The sequence below is a fragment of the Marmota monax genome, unplaced genomic scaffold (genome assembly GCF_021218885.2).
Source record: "Marmota monax isolate L192 unplaced genomic scaffold, Marmota_monax_Labrador192_F-V1.1 WCK01_AAM20220418_F8-fsc00895, whole genome shotgun sequence".
NCBI lineage: Eukaryota > Metazoa > Chordata > Mammalia > Rodentia > Sciuridae > Marmota > Marmota monax.
The window spans coordinates 110,010-132,555 of record NW_026694189.1 but is presented as its reverse complement, the minus strand read 5'-3'; the positions used below and the strand labels follow the sequence as shown (position 1 = coordinate 132,555).

At 31.9% G+C, this 22,546-nt stretch overlaps 1 protein-coding gene across 1 annotated transcript in view; it reads right to left on the bottom strand.

Moving 5' to 3' along the window:
* Positions 1-340: 340 nt before the first annotated feature.
* Positions 341-22,546, bottom strand: part of LOC124108015 (A disintegrin and metallopeptidase domain 3) — a 44,645-nt gene continuing 22,439 nt past the window's right edge. The window contains exons 8-13 of the mRNA XM_058586089.1: positions 13,055-13,131; positions 11,602-11,779; positions 6,922-6,984; positions 3,768-3,839; positions 3,365-3,531; positions 341-2,313 (exon numbers count right to left, since the gene is read on the bottom strand). Of these exons, the coding sequence (XP_058442072.1) occupies positions 2,202-2,313; positions 3,365-3,531; positions 3,768-3,839; positions 6,922-6,984; positions 11,602-11,779; positions 13,055-13,131 (669 nt within the window). The 3' untranslated portion in view covers positions 341-2,201. The remainder of the gene's footprint in view (positions 2,314-3,364; positions 3,532-3,767; positions 3,840-6,921; positions 6,985-11,601; positions 11,780-13,054; positions 13,132-22,546) is intronic.

The window sequence follows — 22,546 nt, the reverse complement described above, 5'->3', positions numbered from 1 at the left end:
ACCTCAGCCTCCCAAGTCACTGGGATTGCAATGCCTGAACTTATTTTTATAGATTACATACAATTCAAAGAACAAAAATTAAGAAAAAAAATGGAGTTGTATGTAGTGAGTATTCAATACAAAAATGTCTATTTTGAGACATAAATAACATTAAGTGGACTACAAATCTATAAAGAGTAAAATTTGTGTATTGTAATTTGACATTAAGTTTTATTAGCTTATAATAGACTAAAATTGTTAAGATAGTTTCTGAAATTTCAATGGTAATCAAAATAAATTCTATAAAATATATACACAAGGAAAATATCAGAGAATCAAAGCATATCATAAAATATCAATAAAACACAAAGAAGTTAATGAGAGAGAAAGGAGGGACAACATCTAGAAGATATTCAGTGTATATGTAACATATGCATAAAATAATCAACAGAGAAAACAAAATATCAACAATAAGTTCTTCCTTATCAGTAATTATTATAAATGTTAAGTGGACTATAATCCCAAATCAAGACAGACATGATTGAAGTGGTTTAAAAAAGAAGGATCTAACTATACACTGCCTTGGAAAGAATCACTTGAAAATCTAAGAATACAAATTGGCTGAAAAAGAAAGGAAAGAAAGTAATTATTTCAGCAGATAATAACCAAAGTAAGAGAAGGGTAGTTATAACAGAAATGGTTCAAAACTGTTACAAGAGAAAAAGAAGGGTATTACATTCACATTAAAGTGCAAATTCACCAAATATCAGAATACCTAAAAGTATTAGGAATATCTGAAAAATATTGAAAGGAGAACTTCACAGCAACACAATAAGAATAGGAAACTTCAGTACTTGACTTTTGATAAGGGACAGAACAACCAGGCAGTTGATACTTAAATATATAAATTGAACAATAAGATATACCAGTTGGTATACCAGTATACAGAATACTCTACCCAGCCAACTAAGATACATAATATTCTCAAGTATATTTAGAACATTCTCCTGAATAGACCGCTAAAAAACAATTTTTTAAATATAAAGTCATGCAGAGTATCTTTTCTAATTTCAACTGAAGCTAACTAGAAATCAAGGAGAGAAGGAAACCTTGATTACTGATAAACATGTAGGAATTTTAAAACCGGCTTTTAACAAATAAGTCAAAGAAGAACACTCAAAGGAAATTAGAATATACCTTAAGACAAAGGAAGATGAAAAGAAAAATTCAAGATACTTTTACAGTCTTTAGAAACAGCTTATAGCCAGAAGTGCATACACTAAAAAGAAAGGAGATCTAAAATAAACAATCCAACTTAATACCTCAAGAAACTCAGAAAAAAGGGAAGAGAAAGTAAAAGTTTAAAACAGACATAAACTAACCAAGGAATAAAAATGCAACAGGAGGAATTTCAAATAAACAAGATTTGCTTGAAATATTGATGAAAATACCACCAACAAAAGACCAGCAAACAGAATTTGATGGAATCTAGAAAAGGAGAATGCAATGTGATGAACCGGGATTTATTCCTAGAGCACATGGTCTCTATTTGTGGTCTACATGATTTTACAAGTTAGAAAGTCTAAAGAGTCCACAAGAAAGAAACTGTTTAGTAAACAAATTGAGCAAAAATTCAGGACATAAAAATATGATGTTTCTATATACTAATGATAATTCAAAAAGAAATTGATAATTCCAGTTATGAAAGAATCAAAAATAATAAAATACTTTTATTCATTGATACATTGTTATTACAAATAAAAGTGGGATTCATTGTGGTATATACATACATGTATGTAGCATAATTTGGCTGATTTTTATCAGTTCTTCCTCTTTTCTTCCCTTTCTCCTTCCCCGTTGATCCACTACTTCTTCTTTACTAATATCACTTCTATTTTCATGAGATTGTCCCCCTTCTTTTTTTATTAGAGCATTATAATTAGTGCTTGGGTTCATTGATTGTTATCAGGTACAAAAGAGGAGTTTTTATTTGATACAGACCTTCAGTTTTGCAAAATGAAATTCTGGAGATTTGACAACAATGTAAATATGTTTAACACTCCTGAACTGTACACTCAAAATTGTATGAGTTTTCACCACAGTAGCAAACACTTCAATGATTACAATATTTGAGTTTCAAAGGCTAAAAATATAATCTCGTAAAGACATGTGAGTAAATGTAGATTATTGAAGTGGGCACGAACTTTCTAAGCCTGATATTATTACTGAAAAGATGAGAACAAAATGCATACCAGAAGGATTCCAGCAGAAAACTTTGGATCACAAGCCATTCCATGGTACGTTGCTCCCACAAAATTAGGATGGTCTTTATAACTAAGTGAAAAAGGTTTTGCTCATGAATCCATGCATTTCAAAATATTTCTAATGACATTTGACAAACTGCATTCCTCACTAAAGCTATGCTTTCTTTAAAACATAAATATCATAATATACATGTTATGTTTTACACTGTCAATAATTTACTGAGGGTTTCCTCCCACATTCATATGAAGTTAAGTTCGAAAAGCTGTTTAACATCATCTGGTACACAGCACAAAACCTAGCAGTACCTAATCCTTCCATGACAATAAAGTTCACTGTTATCAACACTGGGTGTGTTCTAAAATCTGAAATAAAGAATTGTGATTTTCACATAGTAAACAAACCCTAAAAGTATGAATAAAGTATTGGACTAGAGGAGGTGAGGAGGAGAGAGAACTAAGAGATGTACCCAGAAAAATGAACATAGCTTGTACAAAGTGTCTTCACACTTTAGTCTATTAATGCTACTTCTGTATCTCCAGATGTGACCTCAGAGTTACAGGAGGCATCAGAAGATTCATAATTTATTCAGCATTTTAAAAACTTTACTCTTAGTTTTACATTCATAATATTCAAATAAGACAAAAGTTTTCATAAAAACTCTTGGAAGACACAGATAAATAGGTACAGCTTAGGTCAGTATAGAATTACTTGTACCATAGGGAAAGTGGAGAGGGCCATTTCAGTTATTTACTGTTTAAATATTTGGTACTATCACCAGCATTATAAGCAACTATTATACTCTATGAACTAATTTACACTTTATGTTAAAATGATAGTTTGGACTACCTGTTAGAGGATCTTTACAGTCGTTGAGGTCTCATGTTTATCCTAATGCTTTCCAAGTTCCAGCTTCAATTCCCATAAATTACTGATCCAGTATGGGAACAACAACTTAATAAGATTTGTGTCTTACATGGTTATTAGATTTTCATGTTCTAATTTTGCCAACACAGTACTATCCCAAATTTTAAAATGTTTTAACATTATGCATAAAACTTTTTTGATAGTCAACTCATCAAAATATTGAAAAACCCTCTATCAATATGAATGAAGTACTTACATTAATAAGTATGCCATATTATTGGACCTTGAAGACAAATATGTTTGTTTCCATGACAAAAATCTTTGTAATACTTCATCAGCACTCCCATTAGTTGAAATCTTATTTTGATCTGACCAGATCTCTAAAGAAGATAGCATAACAGTCATTTTAAGCCGGGAAAACATCTGTAAAGAGAAGATACAGGTGTGCAATTTGGGTTAACCATAGAGAAATACACTAAATGTCCCGTGAGAGAATGGATCCATTTTGATACACAGTGCAAATATATTCAATTTACTGTTTTGTGAGACAAATCCACTCCTGAGTGAAACTAAGTTGGCATGAGTACACTTAAAAAAAAGCAATGCTAATGCATTAATATGAATTTTTTCTTAGTTAAATGTGAAGGACAAGTACTTACCGTATTGATGAGACCAATGATATGGATCACTTTCTCAGCTGCCACATCTATGTCAGAGTCCATATATTCAAACTGAAAAACAGTTTTGTTTCTTAATTATTAATATAAAGTTAAAATAATGAAGTAGAATTAAGTTTTGTCAAAAGCTTACTGTGCATTAGACATAAGCCTAGAGACTTTGAAGAACAATTCAGAATATTAAATTAAGATAGCTGTGATAATCTTCTCATTGCAGATACACATATTAAGGATTGGAGTATTAAGGTTCCAAGAATGCATAGCCAATAAAGATTTAAAAAAAGGAATCAAATCTGAAACTTAGTAAACAACTAAATCTAATTTGCCATCATATACTGCCATCATTTGTCTTCATTCTGGTTAAACAAATTGAATATATATCCTGGATAAACAATGTACTTTCTAAACACAAAGCCATAGTGAACAATTTCAAGAACATATCTTCTTTTAAGGTAACAAAAATCATAATGTTATCTCTGAAAATGTTATTTCTAATTGTGTACATACACACATTTCTAAATGTTTGATGGAAACATATTTAAAAATAGGCAGCTAAGAGTTCTCAGTGATTCCCAACAAGATTGAAGTCTCCTAACAAAAATAAAATGTAGTACACAGAGTACTGCTATGGTTTGGATTCAAGGTGCACCCCCCCCCCCCGCTGCAAAGCTCCTGTGTTTCTACAGGAATATTCAGAGGTACATGATTAAATTGTGAGAGCTGTAATCTTACAAATTCATACTTTATGAGTCAACTATCTGGGTGCTAGTGTTGGCCATGGGTCACCAGGGCTGTGCCCTGGAAGGGTGCATCTTCCCCGCAGTCCCTTCCCCTTTCTCTCTATGCTTCCTGGCCACTGTGAATGGAGCAGCACTCCTCAGCCATGCCCTTCCACCACAAAGTTCTGCCTTATCTTGGGCCAAAATCTGTGGAGTTGTCCATCTATGGACTGAGACCTCTGAAACTGTCAGCCCCCAATACACTTTTCCAATTCTATATTATTTTTCTTGAGGATTTTGGTCACAGTGATGAAAAATAACTAAAACAAGTACATTTACAATACAGACAAAAGAAATGGCATCCTTCTTTAAAGAACTCTAGAAATGTTTTTCACACTGTGTTCCTGTCTTAGCCGGTAACCTTCCACAATGAACTATATTATACATGTACGTAAGAAAGAATGTGAGGTTTGAGTGAACGTGCCTCATATGAAAATCAAAATGGAGTATGATTGTGCAAATGAATTCAAATATATAAATAATCAAAAAGTAACAGAGAACACACTCCATTGCAAAGAAAATAAAAATGGAATATATGGGAGTTTAAATAAAGAACTCTAAAATATAAGAGAACTTTGGGAATATGAAGAGTCAAAGGTAAAAATATATCTTCTAGTACCAGGAAAATACTAGGCACAAAGCACATGTTATGTGAAAACTATATTATTATGTTAATAAATATAAAGATAAAGATAAAGGAGAAAAATGCATATTATTATTACAACCTATTGAAAAAATATTCAGCTCGGGGAGATGGAAACATTCTAAACTTGATTGTAACTAATATTACCACAAAATACATAAAAGAATATTTAACTGAATTAAAAATAGAAATTGACATGTGTCATGAGATATTTTTATATGATTCTCTTAATACTGATAGAGCAGATAAATTAACAGTAAAATTATGTAAGACTTGAAACATTCATGCAAACACTGGCTATTACATATTGGTATTACATGTAATATTGATAACATATAATTATTAATAATATATTAATATTATTAATATATATGGTATGTTTTTTATGTATTTATGTACAAACTTATGTTAACAATGAAAGGCTATAGATAACTGTCTTATATAAACTGACCTATAGTAAGACATAAAAAGTACTTTTTTTTTACTTGTTTATTTTTTTTAACTTTTTTTAAATTTCTTACATACATGACAGTAGTGGAATGCATTACAATCCTAATTATCCATTCACAACACCATTTTTCGTAACTCTGTATATAAAGTATGTTCACTCCAAATTATGCTATTATACATGAGCTCTATTATTATTATTATTATTATTTGCAATACGATTCTTAATACACCTTTATACCACAATTTATCATATCTCTGATTGAATATAAGGTATGTTGACACCAAATTCAGAGCATTCTTAGATAGTATTATCTTAATTCGATGACATTAAATTACAGTGGACTTCACAAAGCATTTTAGCAATGCTACTTTAATTGAAAGGAATAACACTGTTGTGATTATATGACACAATGCTCTTCAAACGCAAAGTAAGCACCCAATAAAGTACTTCAGAGTTATGCTTCATGATATGCTTTACAACTTACATTTTAAAATCAAGTGGAGAGAGCACTAGTGATCATGGCATTAAATATTAACAATGGGAACAAAGAGAATAATGGTGTTCTATATAATGTTAATATCCCTACAAATTTCCTGAAAGCTTGAAATTATTTCCAGATAAAATGTTTAAAAAGGATGAAAGTAACATAATTTCATAAGAACAAACAATGGAGAGAATTCAGGAGGCTAAAAGAAATGTCAATCATGCACACCTATTAGAAGGAATGAAAACTTTGGAAATTATGAGTAAGAGTAGAAACATGAAATTTCTTTTAATTTCTTTAAACAACAATTAGAAACTTAATTAAAATAGAAGTTCTGAGAAAGAACCAATTATTAAACAAAGTAATATTTTAAGAAAGTTTTATTTTAAAAAAGTTTCTCCAATTTAGCATTTAATCAAATAGCTTATATGGAAAGAGATTTAGGAAAGAATTTCATTAAATATTGGAGTGCACCTAGAAGAATCCACAGCTAATTATAACTCAGTAGGCTATAGTATAGTAGAACCCTTCCATACAAAGTGCTACATTATTTCTATAATTCTATACTGATTTGAAGGACAACACATAAAACCTGGTCTCTTTATGTCAGTGTAAAGGCAATGTACAATGTTTCTTTATGCCCTAAAATATGTGCTGAAGCACATATTTTGAACAGAATAAAATATATTCCTATTGTAAAAAATCAAAAGTTTCTTATTCATATTCCCCTGAATTCCAATACAAAGCAAAATCTAATAAAATATATCAATAATACCTACCATTGCTTTATCTATTATGATTTGTATTTTCAGTGTTGTTTTCAATGTTATCTCTGAAGTTTTCTGTGAAATAGAAGAGTGAAATAAAACATTTTAAAAATTCTTACATGTAATTAGCATATGCTATAAACATGTATATATGTGTATTCTGTACATTCACAGAAACACATTAGATACAAAACACATTAGATACATGGATATAGATGTGTTATATGAAATTAAGAGTATGGATGATCATTTAAAAGGTAAGAATCCAAATAAAGATCTTAGATACAAGTCAACAGCATTCCACTTTATATTCTTGCCATTTAGAATCTTCAAAAAAAAATCACTGAAATGAGATGGCAATCTATGTTTTCTTCCTCTCAAAGCATTCCCATGTGCCTTGCAGAACACTCCCACATCACCATCTTCAAAATAAATTTCCATCAGCACTTGTCTAAACATGATCTGTATTTTCTTGTTCTTTGTACTTTGACTTTATTAACTTTATTAAGGTTTTCAATCAATAAAATACATCCATTTATGGATACGGTTATGATATATAACTAATGTTATCCACTCACATAACCATTGCCATAATTAAGAGAAAGAATCTTTCCATCATGTTCTTCCATGTAAATAAACTTTCTCACACCACAGGTTAGAATAATCTATTCCAGAATTTATGTAAGTGGCCTCATTTGGTATGTAATCTTTTTAATCAGGATTGTGACAGTCAGCGTTCCTTTCATCCTTGGCATTATTAGTAGTTCAACAGATTTGTTGTCATTTTAAAGGTATATCACAATTCATTTAGACACAAGACTGATGATGGTTACTTGGATTACTTATACAGTAATTGTGGGTATGTAAAGTTGTATGAAAGAGACAAGTGACTTTCCAAAATAAGTTGATCATTATGCTTTCTCACTAAGAATTTATATAGTCCCAATTTTTCTACATCCTTCTCTAGGTTTGGTACTTTATCTTCCTCATTTTATCCAATCCTGCTGTTCTGTATTAATATCTCTTTGAGGTTTGATGTGAATTTCTCAGGTGCTTCATAGTGTTGAATATCTCTTTTCACACATTTGCAGTTCATTAACTTGGTTTCTACTGAATTTCCTACTAAAAATTTCATTTAGCTTTGGCCATTAAGTCTACAGTGAATTCAATTTTTGTATAAAGTTCAGAACTCATGTCATTCTGTATGGACATCCAATACTCTCTTCTCACCATTTCTTAAGAATTGATTAGCCTTTGAAAATCCTTAGCAACATTGTGAAAAATCCATTAACCAATGATCTCTGGTTCTATTTCATTTATTAAGTTTCCAATAACTTTTGTGAATCTGCTAAATTTTATTTTTAATAATTCCTGATTGTGATTTGGTGGATCAATACTTTCTCACATCTCTCAAAGGATACTAATAGTAATTTTTTGTCCTCATCCTCTATACTCTTTGTTACTTCAAAATTTAACTATATTTTTGTCATGTTTCTGTCTTCCATATTACACTGTTATTCTGTGACTGGAGTCTCTTCCATATTAAGAATCTAACAGTAATAGCTTATTCTAACTTCTGTGATTTTGTAGTGTTTTTTGGGATGGAGTCCTCACAGAGAGTAATTTATTTTTTATTTTGTCTTTGATTTAGAAAAACAGCTCTGCTGTCAATATGGCTAGGTATTTTCTTTACTTACTTAGAATCATTTTCCAATATAACTCCTTAGAAGAATATCAAAGCCTGGTTCCCATTACCCCATGTGCCACACATTTAATTTAACCATGGTAGGTTCAGTGTTTTTTTTTTCCTCTTAATTGTGAGAGACAGCAGAACATCTGTGTCTGGCATCATGACCTCAAACACTCCCAAAAGTTTGCTTTCCATCTGTCTATAAAATGCAGTTGCTTAGGAGAAGATGGCTTTTCTAAATTTTCGCCCAAATTCCCTCTGAAGATACCTTCATATCCACTAACTAATGAATTTAAATAGACAATCCCAGAAATTTGTTGTATGTTTCTGCAATATAAATAACTGTCCTCTAGTTTAGAATTTGCTAGCTTGTCTTCATTTCTAGGATAAGATCAGTTTGGGAGAGGCTAAATCAGCTGTTCTCTCTCTTCTATTCAAGTTCTACTGCTGTTACTCTTCTCCTATACTGCTTGTCTCTGCATGTTGATATCTTTTTATTGGGATTTAAGGCAGGAGAAGGGATAAACAGATGTGTTCAGGTTTTAAAGCTCTTTATCATATTTCGTTTGACTGCTGGTTCTGTTTTCAACTGTATTTATAAGAAAGAAATTTACACTCCATGTTTATTGATGTCCTTTCACATATGTAAGAACATGTCTAAATAGATTTTATGTTATTTTCCATTCTTTTAAAAAAATCTTATCTTGTAGATATTCACTTATTTGTGCCTATAAAGCAGTTTTGCACATATAGATTTAAATTTATATATATATATATATATAATATATATATATATATAAAAATTTAAAATTTAAATCTATCAAATTGATAATGAAAAGCAATGATTGAGATTCCCCATGAAAGATATGAAATTCACAAATATGTACCAATACCCAGTTATCTCTACTCCTGTAATGACGTCTATGCAGGGACTTCTTAATAGTTTCTGAAATTTGGAACTATTTGTTTCTGTTTTAATTCATTGCTGCATTTTGTGTTTGAAACTTTTCATAAGTTTTCATAACTGCTTAACCAAACTTTTCATAACTGCTTGATTATGTGGCTCCACTACATCAAAAAATGTGGTAAGAAAATAGTAATAGTTATAGTATTAACATTCATTGTTTGCTTTTATTCTCCACATACTATGCTAAATAATTTCCACAGTTAAACTTGTTTAAACATTGTAAGACTTGCATATTACTAGTTAATATTATTAATTTTTGTTATTATATTTTTAATAAATGATAAAATATAAACACTTTTTACATAATTATGTGATTTTTCCACATTCTTGTGATGTCAGATTTGCAATTCAAACTCAGGCAGATGGAGGTGAAAGTTATCTGTGACTCTTCCAGTCCCTCTCTATTACTGGTTCACTGGAGGAGGATGGTTGCAAACAGTTTCTAAATTGTCTTTCCTAACACATCAATTCTCATGTTTTTCTCTTGCTAAAGAAGTGTTCATAGAATCCTTCAAAGTTTTTCAATTTACTTTCTGTGTAAGGCTCAGTTTCAGTGGTGAATATTTCCTTCAACTGTGTACAATTTTGTGTCACATCACAAAGAGTGTTTCCAAAGGGCCAACGTGAAGTTGGGCGTCATTTTTCAGTTTCACTAAAAATTATGCTAATTCTAATGTATGTGGGTTTCTCAAAGGTCAATTTTCTTGACCTGTCCTTTTATTAATACCTTTGCCAAAATAAATAAAAGCAAAGTAAGGAAACAGAGAGATGGACTATGTCATATATTAAATTCAAGCTTCATTTATTGTTATTTTGTTTGAATTTCCTTTAATGTGAAGCAGTGTTGATGACAATGTGTGGAAAGAAAATAATTTATTTTCCACTGATAACCACATGTAAGTTATAAAATCATTCTAAAGAGAGAAGTTAGGATGTACATCAAAAATATTTTTTAAATATGTTATTGTTATAATATTGTTAAATGTAATTATCTATAAGAAGTTTGATTGTTCAAAAACTTTGTACATTTTAAAAGTCAATTATTGTTTAAACAGAAAAATAAGACTTCAAAATAATACAGTGTTGGGCTGGGATTGTGGCTCAGCGGTAGAGCGCTCGCCTAGCATGGCCAGGACCCAGGTTCGATCCTCAGCACCACATAAAAATAAAGGCATTGAGTTGTGTCCATCTACACCTAAAAAATAAATTTAAAAAAGTTTTAAAAGTATTAAAAATAAATAATACAGTGTTATAAAATGAATAAATTTAAATTTCAACATATATAATTATGTCAGAAAAAGAAAAACAATTTACATCAAAATGATAACAGGGCATGAAGCAACATAATTTAGCTCTAAAAATGATGCTTTGGTACATTTCCATTTAATTTTTTCTTTACTATATTGATAGATAAGTTAAGCCATATTAATTTTTAAAATAATAAATGGAACAATTCAATAAAGTAAAGTATTATCATCTAGCAAGATGAAAATTTCAAAGAAATTTAGAATATTATATTATTTTAAAAGTCTATACACTCAAAAATCTACATTCATAATTGAGAAAATGAAAACAATCAGAACAAATGTCCCCAAATTCTAACAGTGCTCTCTTTTGATATTGAGGTTTGAGACAATTGTTAGTAATTATCTTGTCTCCATCCTACTTTTAAACTTTTTATCAAAATAACACACTTTTTTAAACAAAAACTTTGAATTGACAAAGATAATGGTTCCAGAGTAATAACATATACCTTTTGAAATCATTATACTATTAGTGTACATATGCAGTAAAAAGAAACCTTATATGTTTGTGCATAAAAATCATGCCATTGAGGTTTTTATCTGTTGTATTTTCTAAGAACTATCTGAATAAACAAAAACATTTTATGAAAAAGACCCCAAAATAAAAGTTTTTAATATTGTAATTATCATTTTAAGTTTGTTTTCCAAATGTATCAAATCTCAAAATTTCAAAGTGAACAACTTTAACAAACATAACATATACAAAGATAATAATAACAAGGGTTACTCACGTCTGTTTTCACAAGAATCCTGTAAGGCTGACCTATATAGTGGGGCCTAGAGTAACCTTCTGTTAAGGGGGGATATTCAACTTGATCATTATTTATTTGGTAAATCATATGTTCAAATACAGCTGAAGATTCCAAAGGTTCAATTCCATAACTGACATTCTCTAACAGCAAGAATCCCCTAAATTTTCAAATACAGTAAAAGAAATGAAAGTTTAATTAGTTCAAATTTCCCATCGAAAAATATACATTGATATCTTAAGAAACATTTTTTTACCATACAACTTATTTTTATTTTTTAGTCATACATGACAGCAGATACATACATGGAATGTACATACAATCATATTGTCTGTTCTATTCTGCTGACCTTCCTATCCCTTCTACTCCTCCCCTCCTCTCCCATCCTTTCTCTCTATCCAATCTAATGTGACACACTTTTTTTCTTTTTCTCATTACAACATCATATATGTATTCTGTATAACAATGAGGTTCTCCTTCCATCTTCCGTGCAACTCCCCTTCTCCCTCTTTTTCCCTCCCACCTTTCTTCCCTATTTAGTGGTAGTCTTCTTCTCATGCTCTTCCTCCCTATCCCATTTTGAGTCACCCCCCTTATATCAGAGAAGACATTCGGCATTTGTTTTTTAGGGATTGGCTAACTTCACTTAGCATAATCTGCTCTAATGCCATCCATTTGCCTGCAAATGCCATAATCTTGTTATTTTATAGTGCTGAGTAATATTCCATTGTGTATAAATGCCACATTTTTTTAATCCATTCATCTATTGAAGGGCATCTAGGTTGGTTCCATATTCTAGCTATTGTGAATTGTGCTACTATAAACATTGATGTGGTTGTGTCCCTGTAGTATGCTCTTTTTAGGTCTTTTGGGTATAGTCCGAGAAGGGGAATAGCTGGGTCAAGTGGTGGTTCCATTCCAAGCTTTCCAAGGAATCTCCATACTGCTTTCTAAATTGGCTACACCAATTTGCAGTCCCACCAGCAATGTATGAGTGTACTTTTTTCCCCACATCCTCGCCAGCACTTATTGTTGTTTGACTTCATAATGGCTGCCATTCTTATTGGAGTGAGATGGTATCTTAGAGTGGTTTAAATTTGCATTTCTCTGTAATCTTATATCAATAATAGCTCCCACTTGAATTAAGTTTCAAAACCAGTTTTATACAGATCTTCCCTCTGTTGTAGCATTTAAAGTGAGTTGTGGTTCTAATACGGCAGAGAAACATAAAAATTCTTCATGCTAGTAAGGGGCTTTTTCTTAGGATGTCAAAACAAAGAAGACAAATATGAGAAAGGATAGGCACAAGAGGAGGAAACAAAGTATATGAAAAGAAACACAATCAAAAACTATATTCTTTTGTCTCACTCTATTCTAAAAATCAATAGTTGACAAAAGACCTCAATCAATGTCCACTGTCAGATTATGCCATTACCTGAGTCCTGAGCAGATGTCTAGTGTCACAGCAGATTGTGGAATATCTTCAATATTTCCTTGATAAAAGCAATCACCCTAAGAAAGAAGATATATTCATAATTGATTTCTAAATGAAGTCCTCAGTTTTATTCTTACTCCCTAGATATCATCAAGCACTCAGATTTAGCTATCATCATAATACCAGTCATCTGATATTCTGTGTCCTTACTCTTGGTGTGCAAATTGATCCTTTAAACTGTCTTCTGCCTATAAACCATCAGGATCATCAACCTACTTCAAACATTTCTTGCTATAATTCTAATTATTTTGTGAACAACTTTCTTATCCTTTATAACTTATAATTAACAGAATACAGCTAATATCAACTGCAAACATTCCATTAATTTTTCTGGGCTACCTAAAAGCATAGTAAATGACATTCCCTCACTTTGATTTCTTCTTAATATCTTGCTTGAGAAATCACTGATGATCATTACTTCAAGCTCTCCCTACCATTGACTTTCATAGTCTTATTCTTTTCCCAGCTCTCCCCTAACATTCCTTTAGTGAATTCCTTTTTCCCTTCCTTTAAATTCTAGTGATCTCTAGAGTCAGTTCTGTTCCTATAGTAGTCAATACTGTGAAAATTTCAGGTCATCACATTGGTCTCTTATGAGTCTGTTTATATATTATTAGCTCCCAGGCATCACTGGCCACTTTTGTTTGTTTGTTTGTTTGTTTTAATTTACACAATACCCTTACCTCTACTCATGGAGAGTGGCAAGCTAGATCTATTCTCTGTGGTAGTCAATAGAGCGTAGGTGAGCTAATCCATTTTTATTTAGCACACAATGACAGCAAAGTGCTGGACCCACCCACATCACTAGAAATGACTGTCTGCACACAGTAATATAATACCCTACTTCATGTTAAGCAATAGTAGCAGACCCCTGTAACTCCCTTCACAAAGAGTAGAAGAGAAAGCAGATCCCAAATCACTTCCCAGAAATAGAAAGCATTACAAATTTACCAATTCCTGAACATGCTCCAAGAGAAAGGATAGGATCCCTGTAAGATATTTTCTAATAACCATACAGTAAAAGTTCAACCAGACAGGATAATTCCTTACTAAGGGACATAAGAAGAGATAGAAAGAAGTACAATGACACCCATTCTTCTGATAACCAGAGGAATTGCTATTCATCCCACAGGTATTCATCACCCATGCTCCCATATCAATACCATTTGGCCCAGGAAAGTACCATATAAATTTATAGTTTAATCACTTCAGATGAATCAGGAGATTCAGCACAGGCAAGTCCTAAGAAAGCTACATTGCCCTTGGAATATCAGGCCACACTATACGTAAAATTAAACTAGAAGTCTGCCTTCTAAAAGAGAATGTTTAAATAAGATCAGGAGTACTCTTCAGTAAATGTTAAGGGTATAATCAAAATCACTCATTGTACCAATAATAAAGAAAATCACAATAAGAATCAGAAAAGGAAATAAACTGATGCCAACATTAAGATGTATAACACATGAGAACTACTTTTAAAATGATTAGAAGGCAGTTATAATAAAATGGCACCAATGAGCAATTACAAATTCTCTTGAAATAAATGAAAATGCAGGAGGACCTGGAATAATATATAACAAACTTTAAAATTAGTGGGTGCCAACCAAGATTGTTGTGTCTGGGAAAACTATCTTTTCAAACTGAAGATGAAAGGAAAACCTACTATGATTCATATAAATTATAACAATTCATAACCACTAAGCCAACACTACTAAACACTAGCAAACATACTCAGTGAAATATTTCACCCAGAAGAAAGGTAAAATAAAAATGAGAACAAGCAAAGGGATGAATTGCACTGGAAGAAGAGTCAATCAAAGAAGAATCAAATCTGTATTTAATATTAGAAATAAATCAAAATGGCAGGAAATAAAAATCATCACTGTAAAATAATACTGAAGTTAAATGGTCTAGGTGCTCCAATCAAAAGGCATAGATTGTTTTAATTCAATATAACAAGACCCAACCATAGTTGTTTTAAGAGATTCCTCTTATAGGAAAAGATATCCACAGACTGAGAGGAAAGACCAAAAGTAAACAGAAATAGCTACTCTCATATCTGACAAAGTAGCCTTCAAATTAAAATTAAGTAAAAGAAACAAGGAAGGTAACTTCATAGTGGTTAAGAGAACCATCCAACAAAATATATGATTGTAAATATTTATGTCTCAAAACAATGGTGTACCTACATATATAAAACAAACACTAGTCAACAGAAAGATTCAAATAGATCCCAATAAAATAATATTGGTTGATTTCAATAAACTTCTCTCAACATATAGGTCATCCAAACTGAAACTGAGTAAAGACCCTTCAGAACTAAAAAAAAAAATGCTACTAATAAAATGAACCTAACAGACATCTATAAACTATTTTCAGCCATTGTCAAGCAAGCTCACTTTCTTTGTAAAGACACCACATTTTGAATACAAAGCAAGTGTTAGAAAATACAAAATAATAATAATAATAATCTAATGCTATACCTCTAGGTCCTAAAAAGAAAAGAACAAACTATCCCAATATTAATAGAAGACAGGAAGTAATTTCACAGATTAAATTGAGATTAAAAAAAAAACAATAAAAATTATCAATACAACAAAGAAAAGCTAAACAGGATTGATAAACTTTAGCCAAATTAACAAAATCATAAGCAGAAGATCCAATTCAACAAATTAGGGATGAAAAATCTGTCACTACAGACATGTCTAAAATCAGAAGGTTCATTTGAAACTATTTTGAAAATTAATACTCCAAACAACTAGAAATGTAAAAATGAGAACATATTGACAAATTTCCAGATACATATGACTTACCTAAATTAAACCAAGAGACTATAGAAAATATACACAAAACAATATCAAGCAATGTGATTAAAGCAGCAATCAACAGAGAAAGTCATCCAACAGAGAAAATCCCAGGACCACAGAGATTCTCAACTGAGTTCTACCAGATCCTTAGAGAAGAAATAATACCAATCTTCTTCAAATTATTCCATGAAATAAAAATTCCAAATTCATTCTATGAAACCAGTATCACCCTGATACCTAAACCAGACAAAGACACATCAAGGAAAGAAAACTATAGATTAATATTTCAAATGAAAATATACTCAAAAATCCTTAATAAAATATTAAGAAACCATATTCAAGAACACAGTAAGAAGATAATATACCATGATCAAGAATCACATGATCATCTCAATAGATTCAGAAAAGTATTTCATAAATTCCAGCACCTATTTTTGTCAAAATGCAGGAGAAACTAGACTTAGAAAGAACTCACATCAACATCATAAAGAGTATATATGAGAAACCCAACCCAGCATCATACTGAGTGGAAAAAAAGTGAAAGCATTTCCCCCCAAATCAGGAAGAAGCATGTCCATTCTCATCACTCCTATTTGATATAATTCTTTAATCTCTAGCCAGAAGAAACAGAAAAGAGAAAAAATTAAAGGGATACAAATAGAAAAGTAAGTCAAATTACCTCTGTTTGTTGATGACTGAATCCTATATGTAGAATACTAGAAAACTCCACCCGAAGACTTCTAGAGCTGATAAACAAATTTAGCAATGTAGCAGGATATGGAACCTACATACATAACAGCTTTCTTATACTCCAATCAGTTGAGAAATAAATCAGGGAAACTATCCCATTCACAATAGCCTTAAAAAATATTAGGGGTATATCTAACATGGAGATGAAAACCTCTACAATAAAAAACTGTAGAACATTCAAGAAAGAAATTGAAGATCTTAGAAGATCAATAGACCAACCATACTTTGAACAGGCAGAATTAATATTGTCAAAATGGCCATATTACCAAAAATCTTAAACAGATCCAATGCAATTCCCATCACAATGACTGTGATATTCTTCACTGATGGAGAAACATAATGAAAAATTTATAAGGAAGAACAAAAATACCTAGAATAGCTAAAAGAATACTGAACAAAAAGACTGATGCAGGACGCATCATAATACATGATCTCCAATTATACTACTAATCTACAGTAACAAGAAAGCATGGTATTGCCATTAAAACAGACCTAAAGACCAGTAAATAGAATAAAAGTCACAGGGCAAATCCACATAGATACAGTAATCTGAGACTTAACAAAGGTGAGAAAAGTATATGTTGGAGAAAAGACAAGCTTTTAAACAAATGGTGCTGGGAAAACTGAATGTCTATATCTAAGAGAATGAAACTAGATCATTATCTCTCACCCTGGACAAAAGTAAATTCAAAGTGAACAAAGAACTAGGAATTAGACCAGAAAATTTTCAACTGTGAGAAGAAAATATAGGGTCAACACTCCAACATATTTGCACAAGCACTGACTTCTTTAAGAAGACCTCCTAAAGTTCAAGAAATCAAACCAAGAATTAATAAGTGAGAAAACATCAAATTGAAAAGCTTCTACACAACATAGAAAACAAGAGTGTGAAGAGAGAGCCTAGAGAATGGGAGAAAATCTCTGCCAGCTACGCCTTTGACAGGGGATTAATATCTAGAATATATAAGGAACCCCAAAATTTAACAACAAAAAAATCCAATGAACAAATGGGAAAGTGAACTCAATAAACACTTGTCAAAAGAAGAAATACAAATTACAAATGAATATAAGAAAATATATTCAACATATCTGTCAATCAGGGAAATGTAAATGAAAACTGCACTGAGATTTCATCTCACACCAGTTAGAATGACAGTGATTAAAGATACAAATAATAAATTCTGATGAGGATTTGGGCAAAGATACACTTATATATCATTAGTAGGGAAGCAAATTAGTATAACCACTTGGAAACAGTATGGAGCTCCTCAAAAACTAGGAATGGACCCTCCATATGGCCCAGGTATTCCACTGCTTCTTAATTCCACTCCTTATCCACAAGAACTAAAATCAACATACAGAGTGATACAAACATATCAATGTTTATAGTAATACAATTCACAGTATAGTATCCAGTTATCAAATCATTCCAGGTGCCTATCAACATACAAATGGGTAAAGAATATGTGATTGTCATGGTTTAGATGTGGTGTCCCCCCAAAGCTCACATGTATGGCAATGGAAGAAGGTTCAAAAAAGAAATGAACTATATCCCCAGCCCACAAGTTTGCATTTCTTATAGCTCCATGACTCAGAATTCAAGCAGAGGAAATACTGCAGGTTTGGTTATACATGGCCATCACCATTTTGGGACACCAGTGAGGGCCTGGGAGTCCAGAGCCAAGGGGCCTGCAGGTTTGCTGCTGCCACTGCCACCATCTCCACCAGGGCAGACCCTGGGGAATCTGAGGTTCAAATCCATCAAATTGCACCTGGGTCTGTGTGGGCCAGTCTAGGCCTAGAAAGCCTGTGGAAAGCCAGAGACTGGAGGCAGTTCCCTAAGTATGGGGGGAAGCACAGGTTGGAGAAACTGGGGGGGAAAACGGGTTCTCTCCAACTTAGTGGAGACATTTAGTGAATCCTGAAGTGGGCAGGGATGACATAAGGGGGCATCTACAGTGGGTAGGAAGACTAGAAGAGGTCTGGCACCCACCAGACTGAAGCTACCATAAAACTTCAGATTCCCCACCTATTGGCAGCTGAGAAAATTTTTGAAAGCCAACAAAAGCAATTGTTCAATTTTCCATTGAGAATTTCTCTCTATTCTCTCTTTTTTTCTCTCTCCCCACCCCTGTCTCACATCTCTACTGTCTTTGAATACAAATATTTTTTATGCATCAATTTGTTGATGAATGAGATGTTTGAATTGAATATTATACTTTGTTGTGTATCCTTATATTTTTACCTTTGTTTCTAAATCTGTATACACTTGTTCTCTCACTTATCTGTCTCCCTGGATTCTCTCTCACTTTTCTCATGCTAACAGCTAACCTCTATTAATTCCTCCTATGCTCTTACTATAAATTTTTACCTCTATCTTCTCTTCTTCTCCTTCATAAATGTCATATCCATTGCAACTTCTGTTCCCTCTTTGTCCATCATTTGAAACAGTAAACCCTTTTAGCAAACTTACTGTTATATTGAGGACAATAATTGAACACATCATTTCTGTTTATTGTGACAAAACTGTAAACACCTTAATAGGAGAATTAGTTGAAGGTTGTATATTGTTTGCAGTTGGTGCTGTTATATTGGTCTCCTCCCTAATGGTGAGGTGTTAGAAGCCTCGAGGACACTATTAGACTACAGGGTAGAAACTGTGCTGCCTCTGATCCATACTGCTAGATGGGAAGACATATAAAGAAAATGAAAAAAAAAAAAAACAAGGGAATAAAGCACCTCTAACAAACCAAGATGTCCCAACAATAGAATCCATAGATAATGCAGTAGAAGAAATGTCAGAGAAGGACTTTAGAAGGTACATAGTTAGACTGATGGTATCATAGAGAAAATATAGAAAGTGAAAGATCACTTCAATAGTCAGGCATAGATCATAAAAAGAAATCAAACAGAAATCCACAAAATGAAGGAGAAAATAAACCAAATTAAAAATTCAATGGAACTTATCATCAACAGACTAGACCACTTGAAGACAGAACCTCAAGCAATAAAGACAAAATATATACTCTTGAAAATAAAGTTGATCATACAGAGAAGATGGTAAGAAACCATGAACAGAACTTCCAAGAAATATGGGATAACATGAAAAGACCAAATTTAAGATTTATCAGAATACATGAAGGCATAAAGATACAAACCAAGGGAATAAATAATCTTTTCCAATGACCTAATAGCATAAAATTTCCCAAATCTAAAGAATGAAATGGAAAATCAACTACAAGAGGCATATAGGACCTCAAATATAAAAAAAAATTACAGCAGACCCACACCAAGATGCATTATAGTAAGAATGACTAACATACAGAATAAGGATAGAATCTTAAAGGCTGTGAGAGAAAAAATCAAATTACATATAGGATAAAAGCAATTCAGATTTTAGCTGGTTTCTCAACCCAGACCCTCAATGCCAAGAGCTCCAGGAATGAATGCCAACCAAGAATTTTGTATCCAGAAAAACTAAGATATAGATTTGAAGGTGAAATGAAAATCTTCCTTGATTAAAAAAAAGTTAAAATAATTCACAACTAGAAAGCCTGCAATACAGAATAATCTCAGCAAACTATTCCATGAGGAGAAAATGAAAAAAAAAAATGAAAAACAGAAAAGGGAAGAACTTCACTAAAGAAAAAGTCAAACAAGGGAGAAACTAAGTTAAAAACCAGAAATAAACCAAAATGAATGGTAATTTATATAAATTGTAGCTCAATAATAATACTGAACATTAACAGCCTAAACTCATTAATCAAAAGAAATAAACTGGCAGATTGACAATATTCTGTCTTTAAAAGACTCACCTCCTAGGCAATGACATCCACGGACTGAAGGTAAAAGGTTGGGAAAAAACATACCACTTGCATGCGCTGTGTAAACAAGCAGGGGTTTCCATCCTCAAATTAGACAAAGTGGACTTCAAGCCAAAGTTAGTCAGAAGGGATAAAGGAAATTTCATACTGCTTAAGGTAATCATACATCTTCAAGACATAACAACTATAAATATATATGCCCCAAACAATGGACCGTTCAAGTATATCAAACAAACTCTTCTTAATTTCAAAAACCAATTAGACCACAACACAATAATATGGGTGACTTTAACACACCTCTCTCACCACTGGCTAGATCTTCCAAACAAAAACTAAACAAAGAAACTGTAGAACTAAATGATAAAATCAATAATTTAGACTTAACAGACATATATAAAGTATTTTATTCATCATTGAATGGATACCCTCTCTTCTCAAAAGCAATGAATCCTTCTGTAAAATATACCATGTGTTATGCTACAAAGCAACATTTAGTAAATACAAAAAAAAAATAGAAATATTATTCTGCATGCTGTTAGATCATAATGGAATGAAACTAGAAATCAACAATAAAATTAAAAAGAAGCTACTCCAAAACCTGAAGACTACATAACATGCTATTGAATGATGAATGGATAGCAGAATAAATCAGGGAGGAAATAAAAAAATAAATGAGAACAATGACACAACATATCAAAATCTCTGGGACACTATGAAAGCAGTACTAAGAAGAAAGTTCATTGCATTTGAGTTCATTCATTAAAATAATAAAAAGTCAACAAATAAATGACCTAACATTACATCTCAAAGATCTTGAAAAAGAAGAACAAATCAATACCAAAAGCAATAGAAGACAGGAAATAATTAAAATTAGAGCTGACATCAATGAAATTGAACAAAAGAAACAAGTGAAGATCAAAAATTGACAAAATAAAAAGTTGATTCTGAAAAATCAAATAAAATTGATAAACCCTTAGCTACACTAATGAAGACAGAAAACTCAAACTACTAAAATTGATGATGAAAAAGGAAATATCACAATGTACACTACTAAAATACAGAAGATAATTAGAAATTATTTTGAAATTTATACTCAAATAAGATACAAAATATCAAAGGCATCAACAAATTTCTAGAAACATGATATACCCAAAATGAGTCAGGAGGACATACACAATTTAAACAGCTCAATTTCAAGCAATGAAACTGAAGATGCCATCAAAAGCCCACCAACCAAGAAAACCATAAGACCAGATGAATTCTCAGCCAAATTCTACAAGATCTTCAAAGAAGAATTAACACCAATACTCCTCAAATTATTCCATGAAATACAAAACGAGGGAACCCTTCCAAACTCATTCTATGTGGCTAGTATCACCCTGATACCAAAATGAGACAAAGACCATAAATGAAAGAAAACTTCAGACCTCTATCCCTGATGTACATAAATGCAAAATTTATCAATAAAATATCAGCAAATCACATACAATAAGAAGATAGTGCACCAAAATCAAATATGGTTTATCCCAGGGATGCAAGGTTGGCTCAACATGGGGAAATCAATAAGTGTAATTCATCACATCAATAGACAAGAAACATATCATCATCTTAATAAATGCAGAAAAAGCATTTGACAAAATACAGCACACCTTCATGATCAAAACATTAGAAAACCTAGGAATAGTAGGTTTTACCATACCTCAACATTGTAAAAGCAAATCTATGCTAAACCCCAGGCCAACTATTTGCCAATAACATGATTCTATAGTGAGAAGAGTAGCAGGATATAAAATCAATACACACAAATCAAATGCATTTCTATACATCAGTGATAAATCCACTGCAAGAGAATTTGGGAGAACTACCTCATTTACAATAGCCTAAAAATAATAAAATACTTGAGAATCAATCTAATGAAAGAAGTATAAGAACTCTACAATGAAAACTACAGAATACTAAAGAAAGAAACTGAGGGAGACCTTAGAAGGTGGAAAGATCTACAATGCTCTTGGATAGGCCAAATTAACATTGTCAAAATGGCCATACTACCG